Here is a 27,445-nt window from a genome sequence, read left to right as displayed (position 1 = left end):
TATATTGCGATATATTACCTTTTTTTCAACTGCAAATTATGCAGTTTGTCAACATTTTGTTTTATATAACAAGATACAGTTTTCACTCTAGTCATCTCAGAGTTTTCATTCACATATCTTGAGGTGAGAGGTCAAGGGACCTCTTTTAAAAGGGCCATGCCAGTTTTTTGTCGCCAAAAATTTTGTGTAAATTTTGAGCATTATTTAGCGGTCTTCTCAACAAGTTCACATGACACGGTTGGCAATCGATACCTTAAGGCCCAGACACACCAAGCCGACATCAAAGAAGTAGCAGCGATGAAGGCCGACTGTTGCGTCGCCTCACGTCACCTTCGTCTTGGCTGACAAGTTACACTCGAACACACTGCAAAGACTACAGTCGACGGCCAGCCTTTAAGTTTTCTAGTTTCATATGATACCAGTTACTCCACTCAGCCCGCTAAAACCTCTGAAAGACAGAATATCAGCCGGCCGTCGGATTGTTAAGAGGTTAATAATTTATATGATAAAAGATCGATACTTGACGTCTGTGTATCGATACAATATTGCCACGCAAAATATACCGCTCCACCGCTAATCAGAGACGATGTACAAATCAACATTAATGTCAAACAAAAAGAATAGAGTTTCCATCTGCTCTCTCTTGGCAGGTACTCGCAGTATAATATCATATCACAATTTGTATACATACCACAATAAGCTTCTTAGACAGCATGTGGACATAATTGTATGCAAACACAGATTCTACAGTAACACATTGTTTGAAAACTACATTTTGCTATTCCCAAATCCCTTTCCAGTCGTGCTTCACCTTCTCCTTTCCAATTTCCCCTTTTTTGCACCCCAACATTGCTCCCTCCCTGTATCTGTTTCTCCTTCTTACCCTCTGCTTGGCCCTCTCTCTCTCTCTCTCTCTCTCTCCATCTCCCCTGCTCTCCCTCACCCCTCTGTTCTCACCCTGCCTCCCCCCTCCGCTCCACTCCACTCCCAGTCTCACTCTCCTCCGTTTCAGATTAGCCAAGGCGAGGAATCCGGTGCAGCCGGCAGCTGGAATGTCCTGTTTGTCTTGCTCTGTTTGTGTGTGTGTGTGTGTGTGTGTGTGCCTGTGTGCGCGTGTGCATATGTATGTGTATGTGTGCGTGTGTGTGTGAGGTTGGTGAGGCTGGTGCTGCTTTTTGATGTGTTCCATTGTCTGAGAGCCAAGCTGCTTCCTGCCCCTGCTTTCCCCAAAAGCCTGAGAGAAACAGAGAGGAGGAAAAAAGAGAAGGGAGAGAGAAATTGCGAGGAAACATAGCGGTGACAGGTTGAGATGGAGAGAGAGAGAGAAGGTGGAATAAGTAGGATGAAAAATAGAAAGGGGGGAGATGGTGGAGGGGAGATGGGGGGGCTGGGAAGAGAAAGATGAGGCAGGAAGTGATGGAGGGATGGAAAAGGGAGGAGAGAGTTAGAGAGGGAGGAAGAGAGGTGAGAAGGAAGGAGGGAGAGCTTCAATAGGGCTTTTCCTCCAAACACCAATACAATGAAGTAGTGCGTAATTTCCCATGTCCCCCACACCCACCCACACATACACACACACACACACACACACACACACACACACACACACACACACAGTTTCTCATAGGTGTTATCGCTTTATTCTCTATATTCATGCAGTTGTACTTCTCACTTCTCTCATGCTTGCTCTCTGTTTCTGCGGTCTGTGTGTGGTCTGACACTATATACAGCCCAGGCAATACAGATAGAGAGAGAGGATGAGAAGTTATGGGGGGAAGAATGAACAAAACAGTGTGATAAAGATAAGGGAAGAGCTGCAGAGGAAGAAGATGTATGTGTATGCAGTGAGAAAATGAAGAACAGTTTTGAAAGTTAGAAAAGTCCGGAGGGGAGAAAATAGCTCGAAATGCCATTTGGGTGCATGTTGTGTATGCGGTGCATTTCCCTGTGAAAATGTGGACGTGCATAAATCATTCAACATGTGTTTTTGTGTATGTGTGTGTGTGTGCGTTTGTGTGTGTGTCTGTGTGTGTGTGTGTGAGTTGCTGGCCGGTGGAGGGGTTTTGACGGGGCAGAGCAGAGCATTCCTGCTGGGTGGTGATGTCATGAGAACTAGCTCTCCGCTCGCAGACAGACAGCCCTGTTTATGTTCCCCTCCAGAGGAGAAACCACACTGTGTGTGTCTGAGTGTGTGTGTGTGTGTGTGTGTGAGCATGAATGTGTGTGTCTGTCTGACTGCGTTATTGGCTCATGGGGGAGGTGGGGAAGCCGAGAGGCACTCGAGAGGGTCTACTTTCCCCTGCCGCTCAGGGAGAGGGAACCACTTACTGATGCCTTCCTCTCAAACATACACAGAGAAAGAGGAAGTTTCTCATGTTTTTCGGAGTACAGTAGCCGCGCAGCCAGACTGCGCTGCTTTGAGTGATTGCCCTCTGCGTCTAAATAGTCTCCTAAGGGAGGCAGAATTCTTTTGCAGTATAATAACAAAGCTTGGGTCGGCACATGACAACAGTACCACACAGAAAAACAGATATGAAGCCGTTAAAAATGCATTATTATTCACTGTAAACTTTAAAATCTGTGCATTTTTTTGTGGTTGAGAACATAAGGGCATTCTGAGAGCTTGACTAAATGAAACCAATTGCAAAAGTAGGTCAAAATTGGTTCATTGGAAATTTAAAAATATTTGTGAACAATTGGATTAAAGCACTAAAGCATGCGCAACTATCCTGTCTAGATTTACGTACTTAAAGGTTACCCACAAGACGTGCTTCCGTCAATGAAATGGAAATGAAGTAGGTAACTTTAGAAAAATGTTGTGAGAACTAGCCCCGGCAATTGTGTTTTCCTCTCCCAGATACTGCTTGGTATGACTGTCTTTGTGTCTGTGGTCATGGTATAATGGTTTCCCTTGCGATAGTGAAATGTGATCTTCGGTCTTTGCAGCTTAGTGCATCATAGATCATTCTCCCACACTCAACACGCAGCGCAACACAGCAAAACCGATCCAAACTCACTCTGCCTGCGCTGCACACAACACGGGATGATGAAGAACTGTTGTCAACCACGCTAATACCTGCCAGTGAGATATAGCTGAGAGGTTTAGGGTCGGTATTATCGCAACCCTGTGGCACACGGGCCCACTTTAGTAGCTTGGGGTAACTCCTCCACATGCAGTCATGCTTTGGAGGCAACCATGCCTGCTCACATGTGATATTACAAATGAGCCCTTTTGGCAGAAACCCAATTTTTTTTAACCTTCTATTTGAAGGTTTTTTGGGACTGTGAGGAGAGAGAATAACTTGATTGTAGGTTTAAGCCAGGAATATGAGGGTTACATCAGTTTGTCTGGAGGCAAACAACTTAACAGGCTAACATGGAGCCAGTCTTTTGTTTACTGATTGATTCAAGACTGCTTATTACCCTGTTGTTGTCATTCTACCAAATTTGAAGTTTGTAGGATTTTATGTCATGACCAAACTGCATCCCAGCTCTAGAATGCAAAACTAAAAGTGTATGGTTAGATATGTGGTGACATATTTGTTTAGGACACCGGTATAAGCTCAGGTAGACATTTGACAGTTATAAGAAACAATATTTGAGAGGCAAAGATACCTCGTCCTAGGCAGGTTTGTGCTTATAATAACATCCCTTGGAAGAGTTTGAGGAATCATGTTATCCTTCCCTGCTGTGTTTTGCTAATGTTAGGTTATTAACTGTATAATTTTAGCTACCTTTCAGCTCATGATTGCTGCCTCTCTGTGTGATGAATGTGTGTGGTCTGTTGTTTGTGTGCTCAGAGTCACACAAGAGTAGGGGTATTGAAATTCTGCGGTTGTATGTGTCTTCCTGTCTACTGTTTATAGTGTTTCGGGACGTTAAGATAAGGCGTGTGCGCGTCGGAGGAGGCACACCCAGCATACAGCGTGCGAACCTTGACAACCCGGCTGAGTTCTAACATTAACTTGAAGCTATCCTTACTAGCTAGGGCTCCTTACATACTTGCTAATAACTCATTTGAAGAGTTGGGTCTCTGAGATTGACAGTGTTGTGTAAAGAACATAGATCAGACTTATGGCTGGCCCACACTAAAAAGATTTTTCAAATCGTAACAGACTTTGAAAATGTCACAGATCCCACATTTAACGACGTAGTGTGCGGTGAGCAACAATTTGGCCAATACAGCACACCACACACTAACAGATTTTAACAGACAGTTCTTGCACTACTTTGTACTGAACATTCACAAAGGATGGATGAATGAAGTCATTGAGACAATTTAAATGAACCCTTGTGTTGTTGCCACAAATCAAGAAGTTGGTCCTCCACTTCTGAGGTCTGTCTTACCACTACTTCATGCTTCGTGTTTTTGCATTAGCTCATGCATTAGCTGCAACCGCAATGTGACGGCAGTGGTTGTCCTTCTGCTTCCGTCAGCTTGGGTCCCAACTGGCTATCGTTCTTTCCCACATGACTGCGTCATCGTCTGTACTCAGGTTTCCCCACACACAACAGGATAGCCCATCGTAAATGTTGAACACGTTTATATTTACGATTTGAAATTGATCCGAGCCGATCCAGGGATGTAAAAAAACACTGTTAAATGGGAATCTGGCCCAAAATCGTCTTGATTCTCGTGTAGTGTGTACCCGGCATTATCAGATTAAATTTGAATGCATCATTTTTGGACAAATTTGTGCAGAGGTGTTCGTGATACTAACCATTCATGAACACTAGATTGATTCTGTTCAGGAATTCGGCCAGCCGTCTTCGCTGTGTTTCACTGCATGTGCGATTGTCAGAAGATCCTTCTCGCGATAGCAGAATGAACAGGTGCGGGAGGGGTAGAGCGAGGGGAGATGGTCCCTTAGTTAACCGATCACGGATAGCGATGTTCTCTCGGACGGATAAAAAAAAAATAATAATAATTCTAAAATTAGTTGCCAAATATACTTTTGTGGTTCTTAATACACACCTATAGTCTATGTGTGGGAAACACTAGTATGTGCAAGCCATTTACTCTCTGAAAAGTAACTCAGATCCTGGTCCATAGGAGCGAGAGCCCTGTAGGTTTTTATTCTAGCATCAATCAAGAACTGATTTACACCTTGAGTGTCACGTGAATGTGGTTAAATGGAATAGAGAACCAGCAAGGCTGGGAACCTCTGACCTATGTAGCTTTACAACAATAACCCCATCCATTGTGGGCTGAGTTTATTTTTTTCGACACCCCTGTGTATGTGCACGCTGTGTGTTAGTGCAAGCCTGTGTGTGCATGCAGTTTCCGAGAATGAGTTGTGTCAACAATTAAATTTAAACCTCGTGGAGACAGAGATAATAGATGGTAACCCCCCACATAGTTTGTGGTTTGTGAACTCAACCACTGTACTTTGTGTCTGTGTGTGTGTGTGTGTTGTGTTTTGAATAGTTGCTGCTGTGATACATTGCTGTTTTCGCACTTCTCTGATGTGTGAAGTCGTGTACATCATCACTGCGACAGTGTGTTTTCACAGTTTATGTTCTGGGTGTAGGTCTGTACATTCTATGAACATTCTTCAAATGTCTGACCTGCGTTTGTGGCGTATTGCGCTGCTTGTACGTGCATGTGTAGGTCTTGGGAATGCGAGGCCGGCTCAGTCTTAAAACTTTAAACTGAGTCTTGCCGTGGTTCTTCCCAAAGCCGGCAGTTTGCGTGATGTGATGCTATCAGGAGGTTAGAAGTCTGTTTGCTTTGGGAGCTGCAGGCTTGGCAGACACACACACACTCACTCACACACAGTTTCTGTGTTTTGTTCTCTCTTTCTCCTCTGTTACTCAGAGTCAGATTAAAGTGAAAGTCCTTGCGGGTTGGGAATGGTCACAGGCAGACCCCCACCCCACCCCCTCCGGGGAAAAAAAGAGGTAGAAGGCTGAAGAGGTCAGGCTGCTTGGCCTGGGAAAGGCCTGAGAGAGCAAAGGGGGGGCAGTGTGGATAGATAGAGATAGTAGATGGATTGATAGAAATCAGAATAGAAAAGAGCAAAGAGAGAGAGAGAGAGAGATGAACAGAGGGAAAGAGGGAAATAGACTGAATATAGATGAATACTGGAAGTTTGGGAGAGAGAGAGAGAGAGAGAGAGAGAGAGAGAGAGAGAGAGAGAGAGAGAGAGAGAGAGAGAGAAAATAAGAATGGAGCCAGTGATACACATCTTATGGCCCACATGTCCCAATTCACAATGGGAATTTTTTTGTAAATAAGGTGCCAGAGTGCATAAAAAGCATAAAAATAGACCAATAAAGCTTGTTTATTAAAAAAAAAAAGTGTCAGGGGAGACAGCCCCGGATGTCCTTAAATCCCAGAAACGCCTGCATTTACAACTAAAATACAGTAGCAGCTATTAAATGAACTAAAATATCCAATTTAATGGGATGAATGTAGTTAAAGTAAAGTTAATAAGTCAGTTAATTTGACAATAAAGAGTTTCAAACAAAGATGAGTTATGGGTCTTTTAAGGTTTATTCATTTTATCGATAATGTTATTTATGTTTGTTTCTCCTCCTGTCATTTAGCAAAAGTAGCCCCAGGGCAAAGCAAGTTCAGTATCCCTGGTGTAAGCCAAGACTTTGGATTTCTTGTACTTCTAAGCTACTGAGAGACACACAGGATATAAATGGGATGGAAAATTAGACCCGCAGTAGGTAAAAAAAAAAAAAAAAAAATGATGATGATGATGATGCGCAACTTGCGTCTTTTCCCCCATTTCCTCCTCCTCCTCCTCTTCCTCCTCCTCCTCCGCTTTCAGGCCAAGGAAAACCAGTATCTAATGTTTCTCATAGGAACTGCAGCCCGGCATTTTAACTGATGCCATGAAGTCTGACAAGCGTGTTTGCATGCATGTATTCTTGTGTGTACTCTCTGGAGACCAGCAGCATCTCCACCAATACAAACATACCAAACAAATAAGTATGAGCAGTTTTGATACATAAGTCAGCTATGGTCGTTTTTTTTTTAATCCTGATATCTACAGGAATGTGTATTCAAATTGTGATGATATCATTGGGGGGAATCACATCTATGACATCCTACCATATTGTCCTATGACTAAGGGCCCAGTAAGGCTGTGGTACATACAAAATAATAAATATCTTATGGTATCCAAATACAGATAATCAAATAATAATAATAATAACATTAATTCATAAAACAAAATTGCCTTGTGCTTTATATAGAAAAGAAATGAAGACTGGACCAATTGCAAAGATAAATGCAATGATATGATGATGAACATGAAGAGCGACCATGATTACAAAGCTAATATAATATTGTAACATATCAGGATTTATTATCATTAAACATCATTTTTCCATTTATTTCAGTATACAAACCTCCCCTCCCCTGGGATTGCTTGAGAGTTATCTTTAATGTTTGAGTGCCAATCATTCCAGTCATCTCACTCCTGACTTATGTAAACCTTTCGACTGAATGCTCGTGTTTACACGTGTGCTTTCAGAGGTGCGTGGTTGCGGGTGTGACTGGGTGTGTGATGATGTAGCATTAGTCTGCTGTTAAGGGTGTGTGTGTTTGTGGTTAAGGGCGTAGCCTTTTTTTGCGTGGGACGTTGCTTACTAGTAAATGTAGGGCCGTTAAAAGTGCGTTTGTGTGTGAGAAGGAAAGCTTTCGGTACGTCCCACCGACTCAAACCAAAGCCGCATATCCATTAATGAATTCATGTAGCGACTCAAGCGACCTCGGCGTCCCCCTTTGTTGCCGGTGGAAACCAGAGGTGACTGGAGTGCCTGAGTACCTGTCGGTCTGGATGATCCCATGGACCTCCTACTCACACACACACACACACACACACACACACACACAGGCCTCCTTGGATGCAGGGAGCCCTTTCTTTCTTTCTTTCCCTCCATTTTCCTGCTGTCTATTTTGGTCAACTGGTGGCCCGTTCCCACAGTGCTGCTGTTCCCATGGTTATCGCCGCGGAGATAGCGAACGGGGGGTTGGGGTGGTGGTGGTGGGCTTGACAGAGAGCGGGAGAGACAGCGTTGCTCTGTTCGAAGAGATAGGGGACTCTGTGGCTGTAGAGGAGGCGGGGGCGGGGGGGTGAGGTGGGGTGGATTGAGGGGGTGGGGGGGTGAATGAAGGGTATGGGGTTGAGAGTGTGTGTGATGTGTAGCTCCCATGAACATCACAGGTGGCCCATGAGGATTAAGCCAATATGGGTTCTCATTATATATGATTTTTAATTGAATCTGCTAGGTGATATTCATATCTTCAATAACCTTCAAATTGTCAATTAAAAACATAAATTGTATGTATTTGAAGGCATCCGTCATATTGTGGATGATGCAGACACTTTATTTTTTATTTTTAATATGAGTCATTTAATATCAGCCTCAGATAAGGTCCAACATAATGTCTTCCTAACCTCGTGCGAGTCGTCTTTCTGAGGGTAGATGCTACTTCCTGAGATTGAGAGATGAGGTGGGGTGCAAAAAAAGAGAGGTGGCAAAGGAAGTGGAGGGGAAGGGTAGGAGCCGGGACCTGGTAAAAGGGGGGGGCGAGGGCCAGCGAAAGGAGGGAGGGAGCGAGCGAGGGAGGGGTGCGGGTGGGAGTGCGGGGCTCAGAAAGAGGGACGGATTCAGTTCCCACACTTCTAATTACTGTGTCACTGGAGACTGAAAGGGGACTGCCCCTGGCCCTAGGGAATTTGCTGGGGCCGGTCGCAGAGAGGGAGCAGCGGTGGAGGGAGGGAAGGGAAGGGAAGGGGGCAGAGGAGCGGAGGGAGGGAGGGAAGGAAGGGTGGAATTAAAGAGGGTGTATGACACAGGAACTCTCTCCATCGTCCTTTCTTTAGGTTTTACCTCATTGCATTCACACTAGAGGTGAACCCCTTTACCGCGAGTCCCCCCTCCCCTCCCCTCCTCTGCCCTAATACCCCAACCTCTCACCTCCGACCCACTTCTCCTTAACCTCCCTTACCCTCCTCCACCTCAGTCCTCTCTTTCCCTTCAGCCTTTGTTCATCATCGTGTACTGCTTCCTTTTTTACCCCCACGCCCCCCCTTTCTTCTTTTTTTTTTTTTTTACCTCCCCCTCTACCTCTCTGCGTTTTTTTAATGCTGGGTTCCTCTTCCGTGTCTCCTGTTGACATGAACAAGACTCCCAGAGACACTTTGATGTGAGTTTGAACACACACTGATGTCTCATTCTGCATCATTATTGCCACTTAACCCTGAGGCCTTTTCCTCTGTTATTTAGCCTTTATCTCACCCTCCCATAGCCTGTCCACTCACTCCACAGCTCAGCAGTGGCTTGAGAACGGTTTGAAGCAGTAATGATGTTGCTATCTTCCTCAGCATCTCTCTCCATTGTCTCATGGACCAGTTGGTCATTTTGTGGTCCCTGTAAAAACCCTCACTATCCTTTCTTCTGAGATAGATACCAGCTTTTTTGGTGTGCACAGACAGTATGTTTTCTTCTTGAACCCATTTATTGATCAGCTGAGGTATTGATCCAAATGTAATGTGGTGGGTTTCTGGGTGTGAATTAGTTGTAAATGTACCTCATTACCTAACTATTACCCGTTCTTAGTGTCCTCCTCAGTTGTTGTGCTCGGCTAAAGGAGCCTATTGGGAATTTCATGCTTACATAAAACTCCGTAATTAATTGGAGAAAGAAATATTTGCAATTTTGAACAAATGTTCATTCTTTAATCACCCCGATAATTGAATTTCAAAATGTGAGTATGGAAGTTCAGTCGATACATCAAAACTAAAAAAATCTAACCTAAAAGGACTCTTACAAGCTTATGGAGCTCTCAACCACTTTTCATGGTCTTCATTCAGTGAATGGAGCTGTCTCAGTTGAGCCTGAGGACCTGAAGGCCCAGACACACCAACTCAATATCAAAGAACTAGCAGCGACGAATGCCACCAGTTGCGTTGCCTCACATCGCCTTTGTCTTGGCCAAAAAGTTGCACTTGACCACACAGCAAAGACTACAGCCAACGGCCAACTACCATGTACGTTCTGCATCTGCATGAGATGAAATAACTCTCCCTACCAGCAGGCGGCGGTAGTCTGTATTTGTCATTCAAAAAGGGAAACCGGAAGACCGAGGACGGCGGATATAAAAGCCGTCGTTATGATACGTACATGAAATAAAGTGCCGTTTGCCAATGCTGACCATTTTCACACCCATCTCACTCACCACTTAGCTTCATTCCAGATGGCCATGTTGTTGTGGAAATTGATCATGTTGTCGTGTATTGATCAGATGAGATGAAGATGAAAAACGAGAAAAGCCTTCTGTGTTTTTCCTCTTGACTTTACTCGTTGTGCAGATACGGGCGGACTAGAGCCGACATTGCGGGACACACTGCAAAAACTAGGCTGAAGACGCTCACCGACGGCCTCAAACTGTTTGACAGCCTTGGCTTGGTGTCTCAGGGCCTTTAGTCACAGGATAACAGGTGGTCATATCTGGAGGGGAGATCGTAACTGCTGGTCGAGGATTTGCCTTCTGCTTTGCATGTGAATGAATGGCCTCCTTGATCTTTCTTTGGTAACTGTTGATTGTAAATATGTCAAACTCTCCCACTGTTGGTTTAGTCCCAACTAAGACTGATAGAGTATATGATGGCTGCAGATATAGTCCAAAAAGGGACGCGGACAGCGGATGCACAAGCATTTCCATGTATACTACATGATAAGGTGTCTGCATACATGGATGCTTGTCGGCATGTACAGTCCATGCTTACACAAATTTAAATCACATGGACCCTCAATTGCGCTCCATGCTGCTTGGGGTGTTGTTGCTGTGTCTGAAATTATTATGTACAAGATGATGCAATTTTTTTTGCCCACACGAAAGGATAAAGTTATCCTTCACTTAAGCCTCGGTTATACTCCCAAACGGACGCGTACATGGACAGCTGCGGACACCGCAGACGAGTAGTAGTTCTGTTTATACTGTCTGCTTGGAGGACACGTTTCACACATGCACAGTAGATCGCTACGCTACCACTTAAACCAATTGCCGGCCTACGAGTACACCCTCTAATGAAGAACTTTACGTCACGCGGACCCTCACATACGTACGCGGAAAGTATCACTTGCCTGCCCACTTCTCAGATTGCAACAAAAAGAGAGACCATATTTGATTCATTGGGATTCTGCTGATGAGAAAATAAACCAGCCCACACCTGTTTGAATCTGGCCAGTAGTGTGTGCCTCAAGCCACAGAATTAGCCAATTTGAAGGCCGATCAGTGTGTAAAATGATTTGCCGGTATCCCAACCTGACGCCTGACACCTTGTCTGTCAAAAAGCCATGTGAGAGAGTTGTATCCTCTCCGTTCACTCGTAGCTCTTCAGGAGAGAACACACCAGACCAGCCATCACCATCACCACTGTCAATATTTACAGTCCTGGATGAATCACTCTGCATTACAATAACATTCCCTGCGTGCCTGCATGCCTTTACATCAGGAAGACATGAGAAAAAAAAAGGAAAAATGAGAGGGGGGGGCTGCAGGGTGAAATATGCGCCAGCAGCGATAAACGTTGAGCAAAGGAATCTGCCACTGTCTCTCCCATGACGGCGCTGTCTGTCTGTCTGTCTGTCTTTCTGTCTTTCTGTGTGTGTGCAGATGTAGTTCAGGTTGATGGATTCAGGTTGAGTGGGTGGAATTTCAGTTTGGTGTGTGTGTGTGTGTGTGTGTGTGTGTAATGACAGTTTGAGAACTGTTAGCGCATGTCGAGGAAAGCTGCGGATGTCGTAACAATATCAAGGTTGAATGGGTTCAGTGAAGGCTCGGGAGGAATTAGCATATTTAGACAGTTTTAGTGTGTGAGCGTGTGTAAACGTCACACTGCATAGGCAAATGGGGGTGGAGGGGGACATTTGGAGCACCACGTCTGCCTCGAAAAGACAAATGTTAAGTGACAGTTGCATGGATACTTTATATCTGAGAGAACCAGTTGTCTTTATTGCACATATGACAGTGCCAAAAACCCCACCATTTGTCTCCTCAACAGTCAAATGGAAACAGGCAGAGATGGGTCCCAGGGTTTGTAAAGTTTTCTTTGAAGTTTAACCTTGTTCAATAAGTTGTGAGAACAATTCAGAGTACGGTTTTGTTTCATGTGTGAATCTACCAGCAAGGATTATTTTTTATTTCTCTGGCTCAAACCAGAGAGTGCTTAAATGGACTTGGACCTGCTGTTACAGTTAATAGAGAAGCAAAGTCCTTACGTCACTCCTAGGCTCGCCACTGTTTCTCTAACTTCTGTAACTTAATGCAATTTCTCATTAAGGGTTTCTAGCGTTGGCCAGCTTTGACTAGGATCTGACAACTATCTGGCTTTGCTCCATAGACTCTCATGCACTCTCATTATTTTCAGGCTGGTTTTGTGGATTTCGAGCTAGTCATGGTTAAAACGTTGTGCCTGGGGCCATGTAATAGTGATACTTGTTATCTGGAGAGGTTGGAAGGAGTTTCTGTGTTCCGGCTTTACAGGAACAGTGTCGATCGCAAGGTGATGTGGTGGTTCACTTTTACACTGTGATCTGTAGGCTTTAGTGAAGGGTCAATTGCCATTCTACTAAATTACAATCTACTACAGCATTTGCTGTTAGGATTTGATCCCTTAGTGATGTTAACAGATGTTACCGATTAATTTGTTAGCCTTCGAAAGACTACAGCTTCCATGAAAAATGTTCATCGTAACACACACAATACATGATCACTTACTGTATGTCCCTTAGCTATGATTTTTCTACCAACGCTTTCTTTTAATGCCGTCTTTACCAACATATTTTTAGCAGCAATCTCTGCTTTCTAAATATTTCTACCCATTCATTTGTTTTTGTTTTTTTAAAAGACTTATAGCTGTCTAGACAAATGAAGTGAACTGTTGAGCAAAGTCATGTTGTAGTTTTGCATTTTTTGCTTAATAAATGATGGAAACGATTAATCGAGAGTTGAAATAGTTGCAGATTAATTTTCAGTTTATCAGTTATTGGACTAATTGTTTCACCTTTGGCCGGTCTGCTCCGTCTGAAGCACAGAGCAATTTTCCGTCGTGACCCAACCCAGCCCGACACTGACATGGGAATTAACTACTACAATTGAAAAGCACAGTAGGGCAAGTGTTGAATGTCATGTGCCGCCTATCACATTGCCCCTCCAACTCAGAATGTTTAGTCTGGCTGTTTTAATTTTAACTCAAAAAAGCAACATATCAATAGAGGCTGGCTGGCGGTTTAATCCAGCTTTTTATGTTTTTGAGATGAGCCGTTTTTATCCCTCTTCAAAAGCCACTGCCCAGTGAGCAGCATTGTCAACGGACCTTTTCAGTACGCTGTTTTCCTCAGCTGTTTGGCTCAGACCGGCCCCAGCTATCTGGCGTCTGAAGAGAGAGAAAAAAAGAGTACTTGGAGATGGAGAGAAAGAAAGAGGTTAGAGGTGAGAGACAACTAGAGAGAAGGAGAGAGGGAGATTGAAGGGAGCACTGGAAGGGGGTAGATGGGAGCTTCAAGCAAGACATAGAACAAGAGAGAAGACATAGGTTCAGTTGGAGAGAGGGTGAGATGGAGGTTAAGGTTGAAGGTTGAGTGGGTGAAAAACAGAATGAGCTGACTGTGCCAAGCCAAGGGAAAGCATTAGTGCTATTTGTGTGACGGCTAGACTGTTATCTGCTAGGCTCTAGACGATTATCTTCTTCATTACCCCTTTTAGTGAGCTCCAATGAAGAGGGACTAAGGGACGGAAGAAAAGGCAGAAATGTTGAGGCCAAGTGGAGGGTGAGAAAATGGTCGAAAGTGGAAAGCAGAGTTGACGGGAGAAAGAAACAAAAAGGGATTGAGCAAGAGTTAAACAGAGTGAGGGAGCCGGGCTTATCGATCGACGGGCAGAGACATGAATGCATGGTTGTGCCTCATCTTGCGTTGCTACTGATGACCTGTTACAACTCATAACGTATAATATTAAGGGTGTGGTAAGAATGAAACAATCTATATAATACATTTCACCTGTAATGTTATGTATCATAACCTAATGTAGTAACTAGAATATCATATTACATTTTGGGTTTTTTAGCAGTCAACTAAATCAACCCGGCCTCACGGGAAGGCGTATAAATTGCATGACATTACAAGGACATTCCGAGTAATGAGGACACATTTTAGGCTTTTCGTGTATCATTTGTACGCCACGCAACAAAACTACGGTAATGTCCGCAGTTAGGTTTAAGTACAAAACCACTCACTTAGGTTTAGGCAACAAAACCACTTAGTTAGGTTTAGGAAAAACATTTGGTTTGGGCTTAAAATAAGTATGTAAACTAAGTAAAGTACATATGGAAACAACGTATCATAAGTACGGATATGTCACAAACGTCACTAGAAATGTGACAAACGTCACTTACGTATCTTACAAAACAAATCACCGGTCTCCTGGTTCAAAGTCGTGTGTTTGTTGGACTCATCCTCCTCCATCAGAGAAATTATTCATTGGCAATAAGAAATGGATGTTGGCGCAACCCTCAGAGAAAATGAAAGAGTAGAGCACAAGGAGCAATTAAGCAGTGTTGAAATAATAAAGCGACTTGACATAGAAAACCATAGCACATCTGTCTTGGGTCGGTGATTTGAAAACAAGTTCGCTGGTTTCGTAAAATTGTCTTTATGCGTGCCAATTTCCATATTGTTTACATATGCAGCACGTATGCACAAAATAAAATGAACCGCAGACTTTCGCAGTCACATTCTATTTAACACAACTGGATGCATCCCTGGGAAATTCAAGGAAGGAAATAATGTGACTTGCAGGTGAAATGAGTGGGTGCAACGTGAGTCAGGGAAGGGTGTGCGTGTGTGTGTGTGTGTGAGAGAGAGAGAGAGAGAGAGTTGCCTGTGAGTTTTTACATCTTCTGCATGCCTGCGAAGTATGTGCGAGTGTGTATGTTTGTGCATGTGTGTGAGTCAGAGGAAGGTGTGTGTGATGTCAAGCCCAGACAGGCTCTGCTGTGGTCCAAGTTCAGGTTGCTGTCAGGTGGTAATGGTTAGTTAACAGAGCTGGTAATTACCTCAGACTGTCGGGCTGAGACACTGGCCAGATACCCTCAGGATACTGTGGGAAAGTACATTTAGTAGGTTACTGCAGTGTTTCCCCTCATGCTCCTCCTGCTGCAGCAGAAAAGTGACCCCTACTCCAGGTGTTTACATACAGTATATACAGGAAGAATTTAGGTTTAAAAAGGATGTATCAAACTACTTAAAAATTGACAAAATGCACGTGCAGTACAAGAGTAGTAATATGAGTTATAAGAAAGTTTTACGTAGCTGTAGACATGCTTGGTTCTTTCTTTGAAATCTGTGTTAATCATATTGTACTGTTGATGTGTGTTAATAATTTGTATTTCCCCATGTTTCTTGTGGAATCCCGTCTCTCTGAACATTACATTATACTTAAGCAATAGGCCACGACAGGCCGTGGTATGCTAATTTTGCAGCAAGCCTTTTTTCTTTAGGTGGAGATGTATTGCTTGGCGTGGCGAGGATGTTGCTCCACTTTTCTCTGGTCCGACCAGGGCTGGCTCTTGCTCTTTTGGTGCCCGAGACGAAATTTGGATTTGGAGCCCCAACCCGCCTCTTATTTATGTATTTATTTATTTGTTGCTTCAAAGCAGAAAATGAAGAAGGATGCCCACCTGCATTTTTTTTTTTTATTATTATTTGATTTAAATTTTTTAGAGGGCGACTAGAGCCCCTCAGAAGGTGGCACACTAGGCAACCGCCTATATGTCCTGTGCCTTAAGCCAGCCCTGGGTCCCACTTACGGCTATAATCTCTCTTGTGTCAAGACCCACATCAGATAGTTGCTGAATCGTGGCGCTGCGGAGGCAGTGGTTGGTGTATTTCTGCTGTGTTCCTGCTTGCTTGCATATTCTGAGCAACATTGTGGAACCTCCTCTTTACGTAGCGCTGCATGTCGTTTGTCAGGTGGAATTTTTCCGGAGATGGACACACCTCAATCCACTCCTCCATTGACGTTAACCATAAATAAATTCCATTTCAAAGCCGGTTTTATCAGCTAACTTTGTTACTTTGTGCGTTGTATATGTTCCGCGTTGGAGGAAGTGATCATAATGATGATAATGGGTTTTTTTTCTCAGACATGGAGTGATACTGAAAGTGCAAAGGATTTAGACGTCATAGCAGTGGTATGTGGGTATTTGTGTTACGACTATGAACCAATCGGATTGCTTGATTTTTAGCTACCCATTTTATAAATTTGATTTACCTCATCAAGTAACCCCCATATGGCCCATCTGAATAAACTAAATTATTTACCCATGCACCCTCATCTTATCATTTAGTTTTTTTCAACATGAGAAGAGCGGTTGTACATGTCTAACTTCACCTCAGTTTGGCTGCGTTTCAAAATCGAAACACCTTTAGCTTGTTTGCAGAGTAAAAAAAAATAAAAATGTTGACCTAGTTTGAAACCATAGTAGGATGTTGCAGCCACTGAACCACACGATTGCCTCTTTAATTTTAAATCAACATATTTATGAGTAACTGTTTTATCAGTAGAGAGAATTCTTTGACTTCTTTGGTCACCGGTTTGACTTTGCAGACTGACGGCTGCTGTCCCGGCTTTGTTCTCCACTCAAAGATAACTTGATTTAATGATTAACACTGAAATGATGTCAGCTTTTTCAGTGGAAGAGTGCTAAATGAAGCAAGATGTTTCCACTCTCTCCACACTTTCTCCTTCCTTCTGCCCGGCCAAAGAAAATTAACACGGGTCACTTTTCCACAGTTTGCATCCGTCAGTAAAAAATTCATGTGTGAGATTGTCGATCGCTGTTGGAAGGTATCCAAGTCACCTAGCACGACCTTGGGACTGTGTGGGAAAGCAGAGAAAAAGGTTAATGCTTTGGGCCAGTTAGCTCCACCTTACTCATCATTTTTGAAGTAGTATGAGGCTGCTTTTTCCAGTTCAGCGTGCCATCCCACTTTCAATGGACCTACATAATTTACAGAATGACAGGGAAGAAAAGATGGCAGGATGTCACAGACATGCAATGATGGGAGCAAACAATGAATCTCTGGTGTTTTTAATTTCTTTCCTTGGAAGGAATACTGCAGTTTCTAGAAAAAGATGTCCATTTCTTATAAACTGTGTATATGTTTTAGACCACAGCAACCTTGGACAGCGGAATTAAGTATTTTTAACGTTAACTTGGACTTGAAATTCACATTGAGACTGAAAAGACAACATTTTCAAAGGGAAACGGTGGTGCAGTTCTTCCTCCCCTCTCGCTCGTCTTCTCTCCAGTTCCCACGCTGCCCCCTTACCTGACTTACCACAATTTGAATCAAATCACTGGTTCCCAATTGGCTGCTCTGACCATGTGACCTACATCGGCCCTAAAAGCACCGCCTTTTGAGATTGGTCTAGGATTTTCCCATGGGAGCTGCCTACAGAGCCAGCGCAGTGTGTGTGTGTGTGTGTGTTTGAGAACGTTAGGGGAAAATCTCCCACCCCACACCCTCCCTCTTTCCTACCTCCTCTCCACTATCCCCCTTTCTCCTCTTTTTTTTTTCCACCACCTCCCATCCTTTGAAACACAGTATCACACTTTTAGATAGCCTTTGTTGTCACGGCAAGGAGCATTCTTTCTCTGGCGCGGCCACACGGAGTGTGAGAATGCAGGAGGTTCCCTGAAAAACACAGAAAGCACAAAAGACAGACGGAGTAAGGAAATGCAGCAATGTAGCAACTGCCTAAAACTTTGTAGAGTGAAATACTAGGGCTGTCAATCGATTCAAATATTTAATTGTGATTAATCGCATTATTGTCCGTAGTTAATCACAAATTAATCACACATTTTTTTATCTGTTCAAAATGTACCTTAAAGGGAGATTTGTCAAGTATTCAATACTCTTATTAACATGGGAGTGGACAAATATGTTTGTTTTATGCAAATGTACATATAAATGTATTATTAGAAATCAATTAACAACACAAAACAACGACAAACATTGTCCAGAAACCCTCACAGGTACTGCATTTAGCATAAAAATATGCTCAAATCATAACATGCCCAACAGGCAACAAAAGCTGTCAGTGTGTGAGTGTGCTGACTTGACTATGACTTGCCCAAAACTGCATGTGATTATCATAAAGTGAGCATGTCTGTCAAGGCATGTCTCATGGGTACCATGGATGTATTAAAAGAACTGGATACAGCGTTGGAGGCGGGGCCCCGGTCATTCCTATGAGAGTTGCTCATTGGCGCATGAAGCATAAATGGCTCGACTTCCGTCTGGAAAAGTACCCAGATCTTGGCGGATCTTGGGCAACTGGGACAGTTGCGTCCGCTCAGTCACGTGACTCGGTCACGGGGTCACAACGTCACGCCGCCGTCACGGCTTGCGCTCATTCACATGAACGGAGGAAGGGAAATAACTCTGGATACAGCTATTAGTGCATTTTACAACTTTAAAAACTTATTTTTTTTAAATAAGGGCTATTAAAGTGTTCGTACTGGGAAGTTGATTCAACTCAAAAAAAATTATCCGCTGAGTTACAGACGTCTCTTTCCCAATGTAAATTTATGGGGAAAAGTATTTTTGGGCCCAACAGCATCACGTGACTGACACGGAAGTTGCAGTACCGCCGTTTGGCCACTACGAAAGTCCGGATCGGCGATCGGCACACTTCCTGGGGACTTGGTGGGTACCCATAGAACCCATTTTTATTCACATATCTTTAGGTCAGAGGTCAAGGAGCCCCTTTGAAAAAGGGCATGCAAGTTTTACCTCGGCAAAATTTGGCATTAGTTTGGAGCGTTATTTAGCCTCCTTCTCGACAAGGATCTCGACAAGCAAGTATGACATAGTTGGTACCAATGGATTCCTTAGGTTTTTCTAGTTTCGTTTGATTCCATTATCATCACTCTAGCTTTAAATCTGAGCCCGCTACAACCTCCGAAAGATCAAATAGTAGCCGGGCCCGATGGTGGCCCATCGGATTTTTAAGAGGTAAATTTAATTATGCATTAATGCATTAAAGAAATTGGTGGTGAAAAAAACGAATTAGTGTTAACATGTTATTATCATGTAAACTTTGACAGCCCTATAAGAAAAATGGTTTTATTTATGTTTGCTGGTGGCTCTTCTGTGGCCTTTAACTTGCAAGAACACCTTGTGAGAACGCTGACTTAAAGCCAGTATTGAAAAATAATTTGTTTGCAAATGCTGTTGAACTGGGAGGAAAAAACAGTATCCTCACGTGCAGCTTGGTCAAAGGGAGAAGCTTGTGCGTTGCGGTTCGAGAAGACATGCACCCAAAGGACGGGTCTTTTAAAACATAATCAATAACATGGCAGTGTGGACCATGTCGCATGCGCCGGTCCTATAAAAACTTCAGAAACTCCAGACTGTGGTGACGGAAGCCACATGTCGTGCTTCTTGATGATCACAAACATGATATTTTTTGCCTGTGCAAACATGCCAAGCTATGATTGGTTTGACAACACTGTCAGTCTAATGCTTTCTGTGTCACTAGACATGCAGGAGCTGCGGAGGAGGCACCATCATGCCCTCCTTCGGGCTCTCTGTGACAACTGAAAACTCCAGTAGTTAAGTGGCGCCGTGGAAAAATCTTCATGTCCTGCAGCAAGCCAAGAAATCAGCCGTCTTCAAATCTTAAATGAAGGCTCAGAGCTACCATCTGTGTTCATTAAAAACATAAGGCACCGCAGGACCTCACCATTTTGACCAAGCTTGTTTTGTCGTGTCCATTTCCATGAGAATGCATATTTGTTAATATCACTGAGACATTTGTCATTTTGTATTTCACTTTCTTCATAACTCCTTTGCTTTATTTACTTGTCTATTAGATCTCTGCAGGATCTTTGCATTTGTAACTAGCTGCTTTTTGATTAATTATGGATAGAACTTGCTTCCATCCAGGTTTGCGTGTGTGCGAGACGGTGTGCGTGTCGTGCCTGCCCGTCCGTGGCTTAGCCTTGAGAGTTCAGAGCAGGTTCTGGCTTGCTCTACTCTGGGAAACTTTGAGCTGAGCAAATAGCTGGGTCTGTTTTCCTGGCTGCCGCCGCACTCGTGAGCCATGTGTATGCGCTGCGAGCACTTGTATGCATGCGGTCTATGCGCACTGTAGTGTGCGAATTGTAAAGTGTTGTGTCTGTGTGGTGAATTTGTGTGTGTGTGTGTGTGTAAGGCAGAATACAAAGAGGAGAATACAGAGTGTACTGAGGGAGAGATGAGCTTCATTCCCACAGACAACACAGGAGATGACACCTCTGCTATTCCCACACCTCCACTGTCTAGCCGCTCTCTCCCGTCCCGACCTCAGTTACCGCAGAGGCAAACACCGCTCTGCATGTGCACACATAGGAGAGGACACACTGTTGCGTTGGGTGGGTGGGTGTCTGCTCCCGATTTTGCAGTCTTCGCTAAACTTTTCCTGGATAAAGAGAGACAAACTGGCTTTAAGTGAGCGACTGGAGTGGTTTGATTTACAGCCCACCTCTAAGTGGAATGCTGTTTGCTGGGTGGAGCTCAGGTGTGTTTACAAGGCTTTTAGCACTGACATGCTGTCAGGACGGCCTACAGACGAGTGTGTGTGTGTGTGTGCGCACGTTAGGGGCCGGCAAACAAGAGGTTACTAATGTCCCACCATGGGAGACCGTTACCACCTTTACCATGAAGAGCCAGGACAGCATGGCCATGTGAACGTTAGTGAGGCGTAAACGCTCTCTCGACACACACACTCACACACTGATATGATCTTTCTGTAGCACCCCTTTCACGCCAAAGCACCCACTAAGGAAAAATGTCTGTGTGTGAATTGGTCAACACAGGTTTTCATGCTCTAAGACCCCGGTCTACACCTGGTTTTAACAAAGGTCTGACACTTTACGACTTGAAAAGGTGAACTCTGGTCACTATTGATACCATAGCGTTACTAAAGTAAAGTTACACTTACTTAAACTACATTTTCGTTTTAAAACGCATAACTTTTGCGACGTTTATGCCTAGCGTCCACACTACTCCAGCGTTTTCGCGCCCCTAAAGTTTCGCGCCCTTTAAGTTTTAAAATTCCGGGGTTGCGTTTTAGTCTGAGCTTTGAAAACGATGATGCAGACACCAATATTTGCTTCTTCATTGGGTATTATCAGTCATGACGTGTCCTTCCCTGATTCGTCACACCCCATCACATGAACCTTTTCAAGAAGAAAACAAACCACCAGTGGTTCATTTCAACATGGATAACTAATTACAAGCGTCGCTGTCCTTGTTGTCTATGCTAGCAGCTGTTTCGCAGTTAAATTCTGCCTTTTATAATGCTACTACTGCCTACATGCGCAAGAGGCAAGCTATTATTCGAGCGCTTTACATCAATTATTGTGTCCAGCACTGCTTCCTGTTTACACCGGCACGCGCATGCCCAGTGTACGTGAATGGTCATGTGATATGCATTTTCAGGCGTGGTAATATGAACGGAGATCAATTCTGAAACGGCCCTAAAAAAGCTTGTCTGGACAAAGATCGTTTTACACGTTTCACACGTGGATGTAGCCTTACAGTTTCACACACATGTCTGCTTAATCTCTATAAACAGATTCTGAATACACATGTAGAATCTGTAGGCAACAGGACAATATTTTGGTATCGGAAGCTCGTTTGTAGCCCGAGTAGCATTTACCAATCACGTTCGAGCAGGCTTTGGTTGAATGCAGGTAAACCGTCCGTGCGGCAAGCAAAAGAGGCGGAACGCATTGGGCCAAAATGCAATCTGGGAGCCCACCTGCTATCGTCTGACGATGATTCCGCTTTTTATTGGTTTAAAATTAGCTTGTAAACTGGCTACTTGTGGAAGAAAAAGCAATCATACATATCATCTCTCAACTCCAATTCCAGTGACACATCTCAAGTTGCTAATCGGACTGGAAAACAATGAGCACCATGGAAAAGGATTGGTCTTGGCCCGGATTTCCGCTGGCTACACTAAAACCCCAGAAATATAGCCCCTTGCCCCCAGAGGCTTATCCGTCGTCAGATCAATCGCCGATGGGTTCCGAGATTGATTTCTGCTATGTGACTGATAAAAGTCTCTATCTACTCCATTAGGATTGAGGGCTCAGTGTGTTTTGTCAAACAACGTAAGAAACCCACCGCCCCCCCACACGCTTCTTGCGTCAGACTTGGAGGGAGGCTGTCCAACAATTTTTGTAGTTTTCAAAAAACAAACATGCACAAACAGGTATGCAGAACTGTGAGTCAGACATTAGTCAGGGTTTTAATTTCTCTCTCAAGCTCTTTGTTCACACAATTAATACTGTCACCTTTCATATGTACAAACAAGTGCAACGCCAGAAATGCCTTCGAGGAAAGATCGTCAAAACATGTGCGCTGTTGTCCCTAACTGAGCTGTTTTATCACGACTCCCGCCTCTCTGTGACAGCGGGATTTTCACCTTGTCTTCAGGGTGTAGCTGCTTGGAACAGCTATACACACTTCTGCCTTCAGACGTCGCACAACTAGTTTGTTTCAAGCATACTCCGGCATCTCTAGTGTCTATAGTTTCAGATGCAGGCTTTGTGTGAACACTGACAACCAAGTAATTAGTAGGTCTGTCCTCGACCAAAGAAATTCTTAGTCGACTAACGCTCATATGATTTTGTCGACTAACCGATTAGTTGATTTAATCGACAGATCTGTAAAACTTCGCAAAGAATCACACCAAGCAGCACTTTAAATCTTGTGTTTACCAGAGATGTGCTCTTAAGTTTCTTGGAAATAAGTCATTCAGCATGAAAAAACATTTAAAAAATGACTAATAGACTAAAGAAATTTTAGTCGACTAATACCAAAACGACCAACTAAGAGGGGGCAGCCCTAGTAATTTGCCAGTGACCATTAGGATGCAAATATTGCTTAATTAACTTGTGTTCAACATCCTGTTTCATACACTTGGTTTGTGCGTAGTTGGCAGAGCTGCAGCAATGAATCGATGAGTTGTCAACTATTAAATTAATCACCAACTTTTTTTGATAATCAATTTATCAGTTTGAGTAATTTTTTAAGAAAAAGTTCTCTGATTCCAGCTTCTTAAATGTAAATATTTTCTGTTTTTTGTTACTCCTCTATGACAGTAGGGTGAATATCTTTGAGTTGTGGACAAAACGAGACATTTAAGGAAGTCATCTTGGTCTTTGGAAAATACTGTTTGGCATTTTATAGACCAAACAACTAATCCATTAATCAATTAAGAAAATAATTGACACATTAATTGACAATGAAAATAATCATTAGTTGCAGCCCTGGTAGTTGGGCACATGGGAGTTGCCAGCGACTGTGAAGTGATCATACTAATCTATATTTCAATAGGCTGTAATATACTGTATATATAACATATGTCCTCTTATTCCTCTTCTTCATATTTTTCTCTTCATGACATTTTTGATGAGTGAAAGATCTTGAAAACACTTCTTTTAACCCTGCTGCTAATGACGGTTTTTATCCTATTGTCCAGGCGTGTAACAGTGATGAGTATGCGGAGGTGCCCAGGAAGGACATGGTCAGGATGCTTAAACAGAAAGGTCAGTCAAACCACACTTTTAGCGGACTCATTATGATACTGAGTAGAATATGAGTATATAAGGATGTACTGTATCTACATGCCATTAGTTCATATTTTCACTTCTGTTTAGTGTAGTGTTGAACTTGGTATGGCTAACCTCACTTAATTTTGACATTTCAAGAATAAATTCATTAAATGTCTGTATTTTCTTTGTAGGATTTCTGCCGGACCAGGACAACACTGACCACACACAACAACAGCGAGGTGACATTCTGACCCCCTGCGCGACCCCTGAAATCCCCAGGTATGTTCAGTGTCAGTGGGCCCCCCTCTCAGGGCTGGACCCCGACACCCTGACCTTTCCCGGGGGGGCGCCCGTACAGCTCCACACCGTGCCCCCTGCCCTCCTGCCGAGGATACCGCTCTTCTACGTCTGCACCAGATGTGGCAAGGTGTTCTGGGAAGGCTCTCACTACGGTCGCGTCCTCTCCATGTTTCAGGACGTCTTGCACATAACAGACGAGGACAATGAATCGGCTGCAGCGGAACAGCAGAACTGACTGACGTAGAGCTGCTGCGCTTTACCCTCAAAAAACATCCAGAATACTGTTTTACACATTTAGAACCGCCCTGTCATGAAATCCAATTTGATTTCCTCATATATGATTTATTTTCCACTTTTTCTAATTTATGCGATAACGGTTATAAAAGAGGCACATCTGAATTTCATCTGAAATATCCCTTGAAATAATCTGATTTCCTGTTAACCATCTGGTATTCAAATTTGACAGTCATACCAAAAAAAAAAACAGATGTATATAGTTTCGACGGTTTTAAATCTATTGCTAGAAGTCAGTGAACCAAAGACAGGTCACGCTATGATCGCGTTTTGTCTGGGTTATTTTTGTTATTGATTGTAATCACTGCTGTTGCGCCACATTTTATGGTGGTTTATTGTTTGGATCGTATTGAGAAAATTTGAATTGTTCGTCAAGAACTTTCCCTCACCGGGGGAATTAAATCATCAAACGATTCTGTTTCCGTTGAACACATTTTAAAACTTTTTTTAATTGTTGCAGTTAAATGATGACAGAACTTTCGTTCTTTGGCCTTTTTTATCAGCCTGTGCTACTGTATTTTTTCATTCTCTGTCATTACATGTGTATATATTTTTAATTATTTAGCTGGAATATGCGTCAATAAAGTGCTTTTCATTCATTTATTAACCTGTGAGAAGTCACAATCATTCCTGTCGGGTACTATTTGATGTGTTTCAGAATTCGCAAAACAGATGGTACCGGACTAAAAGAGTGGACAGATTGATGAGATCATAAGCTTCACTGATGTCTGTCAGGTGTAACACTAACAGTGTGGGGGTTTCCTGCCCCGAGGCTGAAGAGCAGACGGGTCACAGAGTAACCCAACACACACACACACACACACCGCCTGAATCCCTTCATACCTTAACTCTCCTCTTCCTCTGTTCACATTGGATTTGTGTGTCTGCAGAAAATGAGATTCCCCAAAAGAGTTTTAAGAGATCTAATGTGGGAAATTCTGCAATTAAAGATCTTCTGGTGTTTTCTGGATAAATGCCTAGTATGCATTTTGTCGAGACTGAATGCTGAGTTAAAATCTTTTTTACACTCATAAAAACTTAAGAAACCCAAACCACAGCCAGATGTGCACTTTATTTAATTGATGACTTGCATCAAAAAAAAAAAAAAAAGCCACAGTGATTTCCAAAGACAGGTCATACTGTGAATCACTGAGGTAAATGGGTTTTCAGTGTGTTGGAATCACAGCGGCTGCAGAGGGAAGTCAGAGATTTGAACCTCGGGATGATTCAGTGACACTTGACAATGATTTACATCTCCTCTTTGACGGTTAAGTTGAAAGCATTTCTCCAGAACATGCAACCTGATTCTCATATCATGAGTAACCAGTTTACAGATGTAAAGTCTTTTAATGTGTGAAAGCTGAAATTCTTGGATCATTAACTTCCCAAGCTGTCAGTTTGCAGGGAGCTGAGCTTTCTGCTGTGGAAATAGAAATGACTTTGGAATGAGGTGTTATCTAACCAAATGACTTTGGAAGAAGTGGACATTTTTCAACATCCCACGTTTGAACGGCAGGTCGGGACCTCCACACGCAAGTAATGTAACACCAGTTGCATAACCTTTTCTGTTGCAGTAAGTAATGTCACACCATCAATTACGCAGTTATCTCTGAGGACTTTATAAGTATTGTCACTTGTGAAGAATAATGTGACAAAAGTGGGTGTCAGTGGCCGTGAATGTGATGTTCACCATCCATTATGAGCCGGATGTGAACCGGCTGCTCAGATGTTATAGGTAAAATCTAACATCTAGGTTACAACAAAAATGATTGGGCAAAGGAGATCATGTGGATTACGGTCTCAGACTTACGCGACTTACAGGTTCTCAAGCAGATCATCCTGTAATGATATGATATATGTTTATTAGTTATTCTTAAACTTGAATTAGGGATGTCAAAGTTAAAGTTAAGTTTAACGCCACTAATTTCTTTAACGCATTAAAGCAACTTGCGATTTTTAGGTTGTAGCGGGCTCAGTTTTAAAGCTCGAGTGAACATACTGGTATCATATGAAACTACAAAACCTAATGAATCCATTGCAAACCACCATACGAGCTTGTCGTCAAGGAGGCTAAATAACGCTCCAAACTTACGTAAAGATTTTGGCGAGGAAAAACTGTCATGGCCATTTTCAAAGAGGTACCCTGACCTCTGACCTCAAGATATGTGAATGAAAATGGGTTCTATGGGTACCCCCGAGTCTCCCCTTTACAGACATGCCCACTTTATGATAATCACATGCAGTTTGGGGCAAGTCATAGTCAAGTCAGCACACTGACACACTGACAGCTGTTGTTGCCTGTTGGGCTGCAGTTTGGCATGTTATGATTTGAGCATATTATTCTATGCTAAATGCAGTACCTGTGAGGGTTTCTGGACAACATTTGTCGTCGTTTGTGTTATTAATTGATATCTAATAATAAATATATACATACATTTGCAGAAAGCAAGCATATTTGCCCACTCCCATGTTGATAAGAGTATTAAATACTTAAAAAATAATATCCCTTTAAGGTACATTTTGAACAGAGAAAAAAATGTGATTAATTTGCAATTAATCGCGATTAAATATTTGAATCGATTGACAGCCCTGCTTTAAATGTTTTAGTGTAAGATATTGAGGATAATCCTGTTGTGAGTTTTAGAGGTTTGAAATATTTGGTATTTCACCAACTACATATAGTAGCGGTACCACTTTCTAACAAGGCACCAAACACAAAGAAATGCCATTTCATTCATCGTTTTATTTATTCTTCATTCATGCATTTAGATGGGGAAGCAGGTTTCCAACTCCAACAACTATATTAAACTATATTAAATCTCAATTTCAGACTTTCAGGTGCAGAAAAAGGATGATGATAAACTGGATGCATGAGTGATCTTGCCAGCAGAAGATGGCCATTGAGATCCTTCTGTAGGGGAGACTAGCCTGATTATTATAGAAAAATTATATCATATAGAAAAAGAAAAAAAATCTCTATCCACAAAATGAGAGTTGAACAAGACGCCTCATGATATTTTTTTTATATAAAACATGTCATCCCAAATATACATCCAGGAATACAAAAAATCTTGGCACATTGCCTTGCGTTTTTTTGTAGCAGAACTGTATAATAACTACAGTAACATTGAGGTACTTTTATTGCTATGGGTGACACCCTATAGCTCCCAAATAAGCCCCTCTCTGTGCGTCTTGTCCGGGTGGTCGGAGGCACA

At 42.9% G+C, this 27,445-nt stretch overlaps 1 protein-coding gene across 5 annotated transcripts in view; it reads left to right on the top strand.

Moving 5' to 3' along the window:
* exd3 (exonuclease 3'-5' domain containing 3) overlaps positions 1–24,263 on the top strand; it is a 51,123-nt gene extending 26,860 nt beyond the window's left edge. Inside the window, exons 20-21 of one of the 5 annotated variants that reach the window (XR_005204421.1) lie at positions 6,547–6,671; positions 6,780–7,271. Coding sequence is in view for 3 of the 5 variants with exons in the window: in XM_037752979.1 (XP_037608907.1) it covers positions 23,564–23,630; positions 23,828–24,171 (411 nt within the window). In the remaining 2 variants the exon portion in view is untranslated. Of the gene's footprint in view, positions 1–6,546; positions 6,727–6,779; positions 7,272–19,570; positions 21,066–23,563; positions 23,631–23,827 lie in introns of those variants that run through there. The other 4 variants (XR_005204420.1, XM_037752979.1, XM_037752980.1 and 1 more) reach the window with 4 other exon arrangements.
* The last annotated feature ends 3,182 nt before the right edge of the window (positions 24,264–27,445 follow it).

This window comes from Sebastes umbrosus, chromosome 19 (genome assembly GCF_015220745.1).
Source record: "Sebastes umbrosus isolate fSebUmb1 chromosome 19, fSebUmb1.pri, whole genome shotgun sequence".
Lineage (NCBI taxonomy): Eukaryota > Metazoa > Chordata > Actinopteri > Perciformes > Sebastidae > Sebastes > Sebastes umbrosus.
This window is presented reverse-complemented; position numbering and strand designations above follow the sequence as displayed.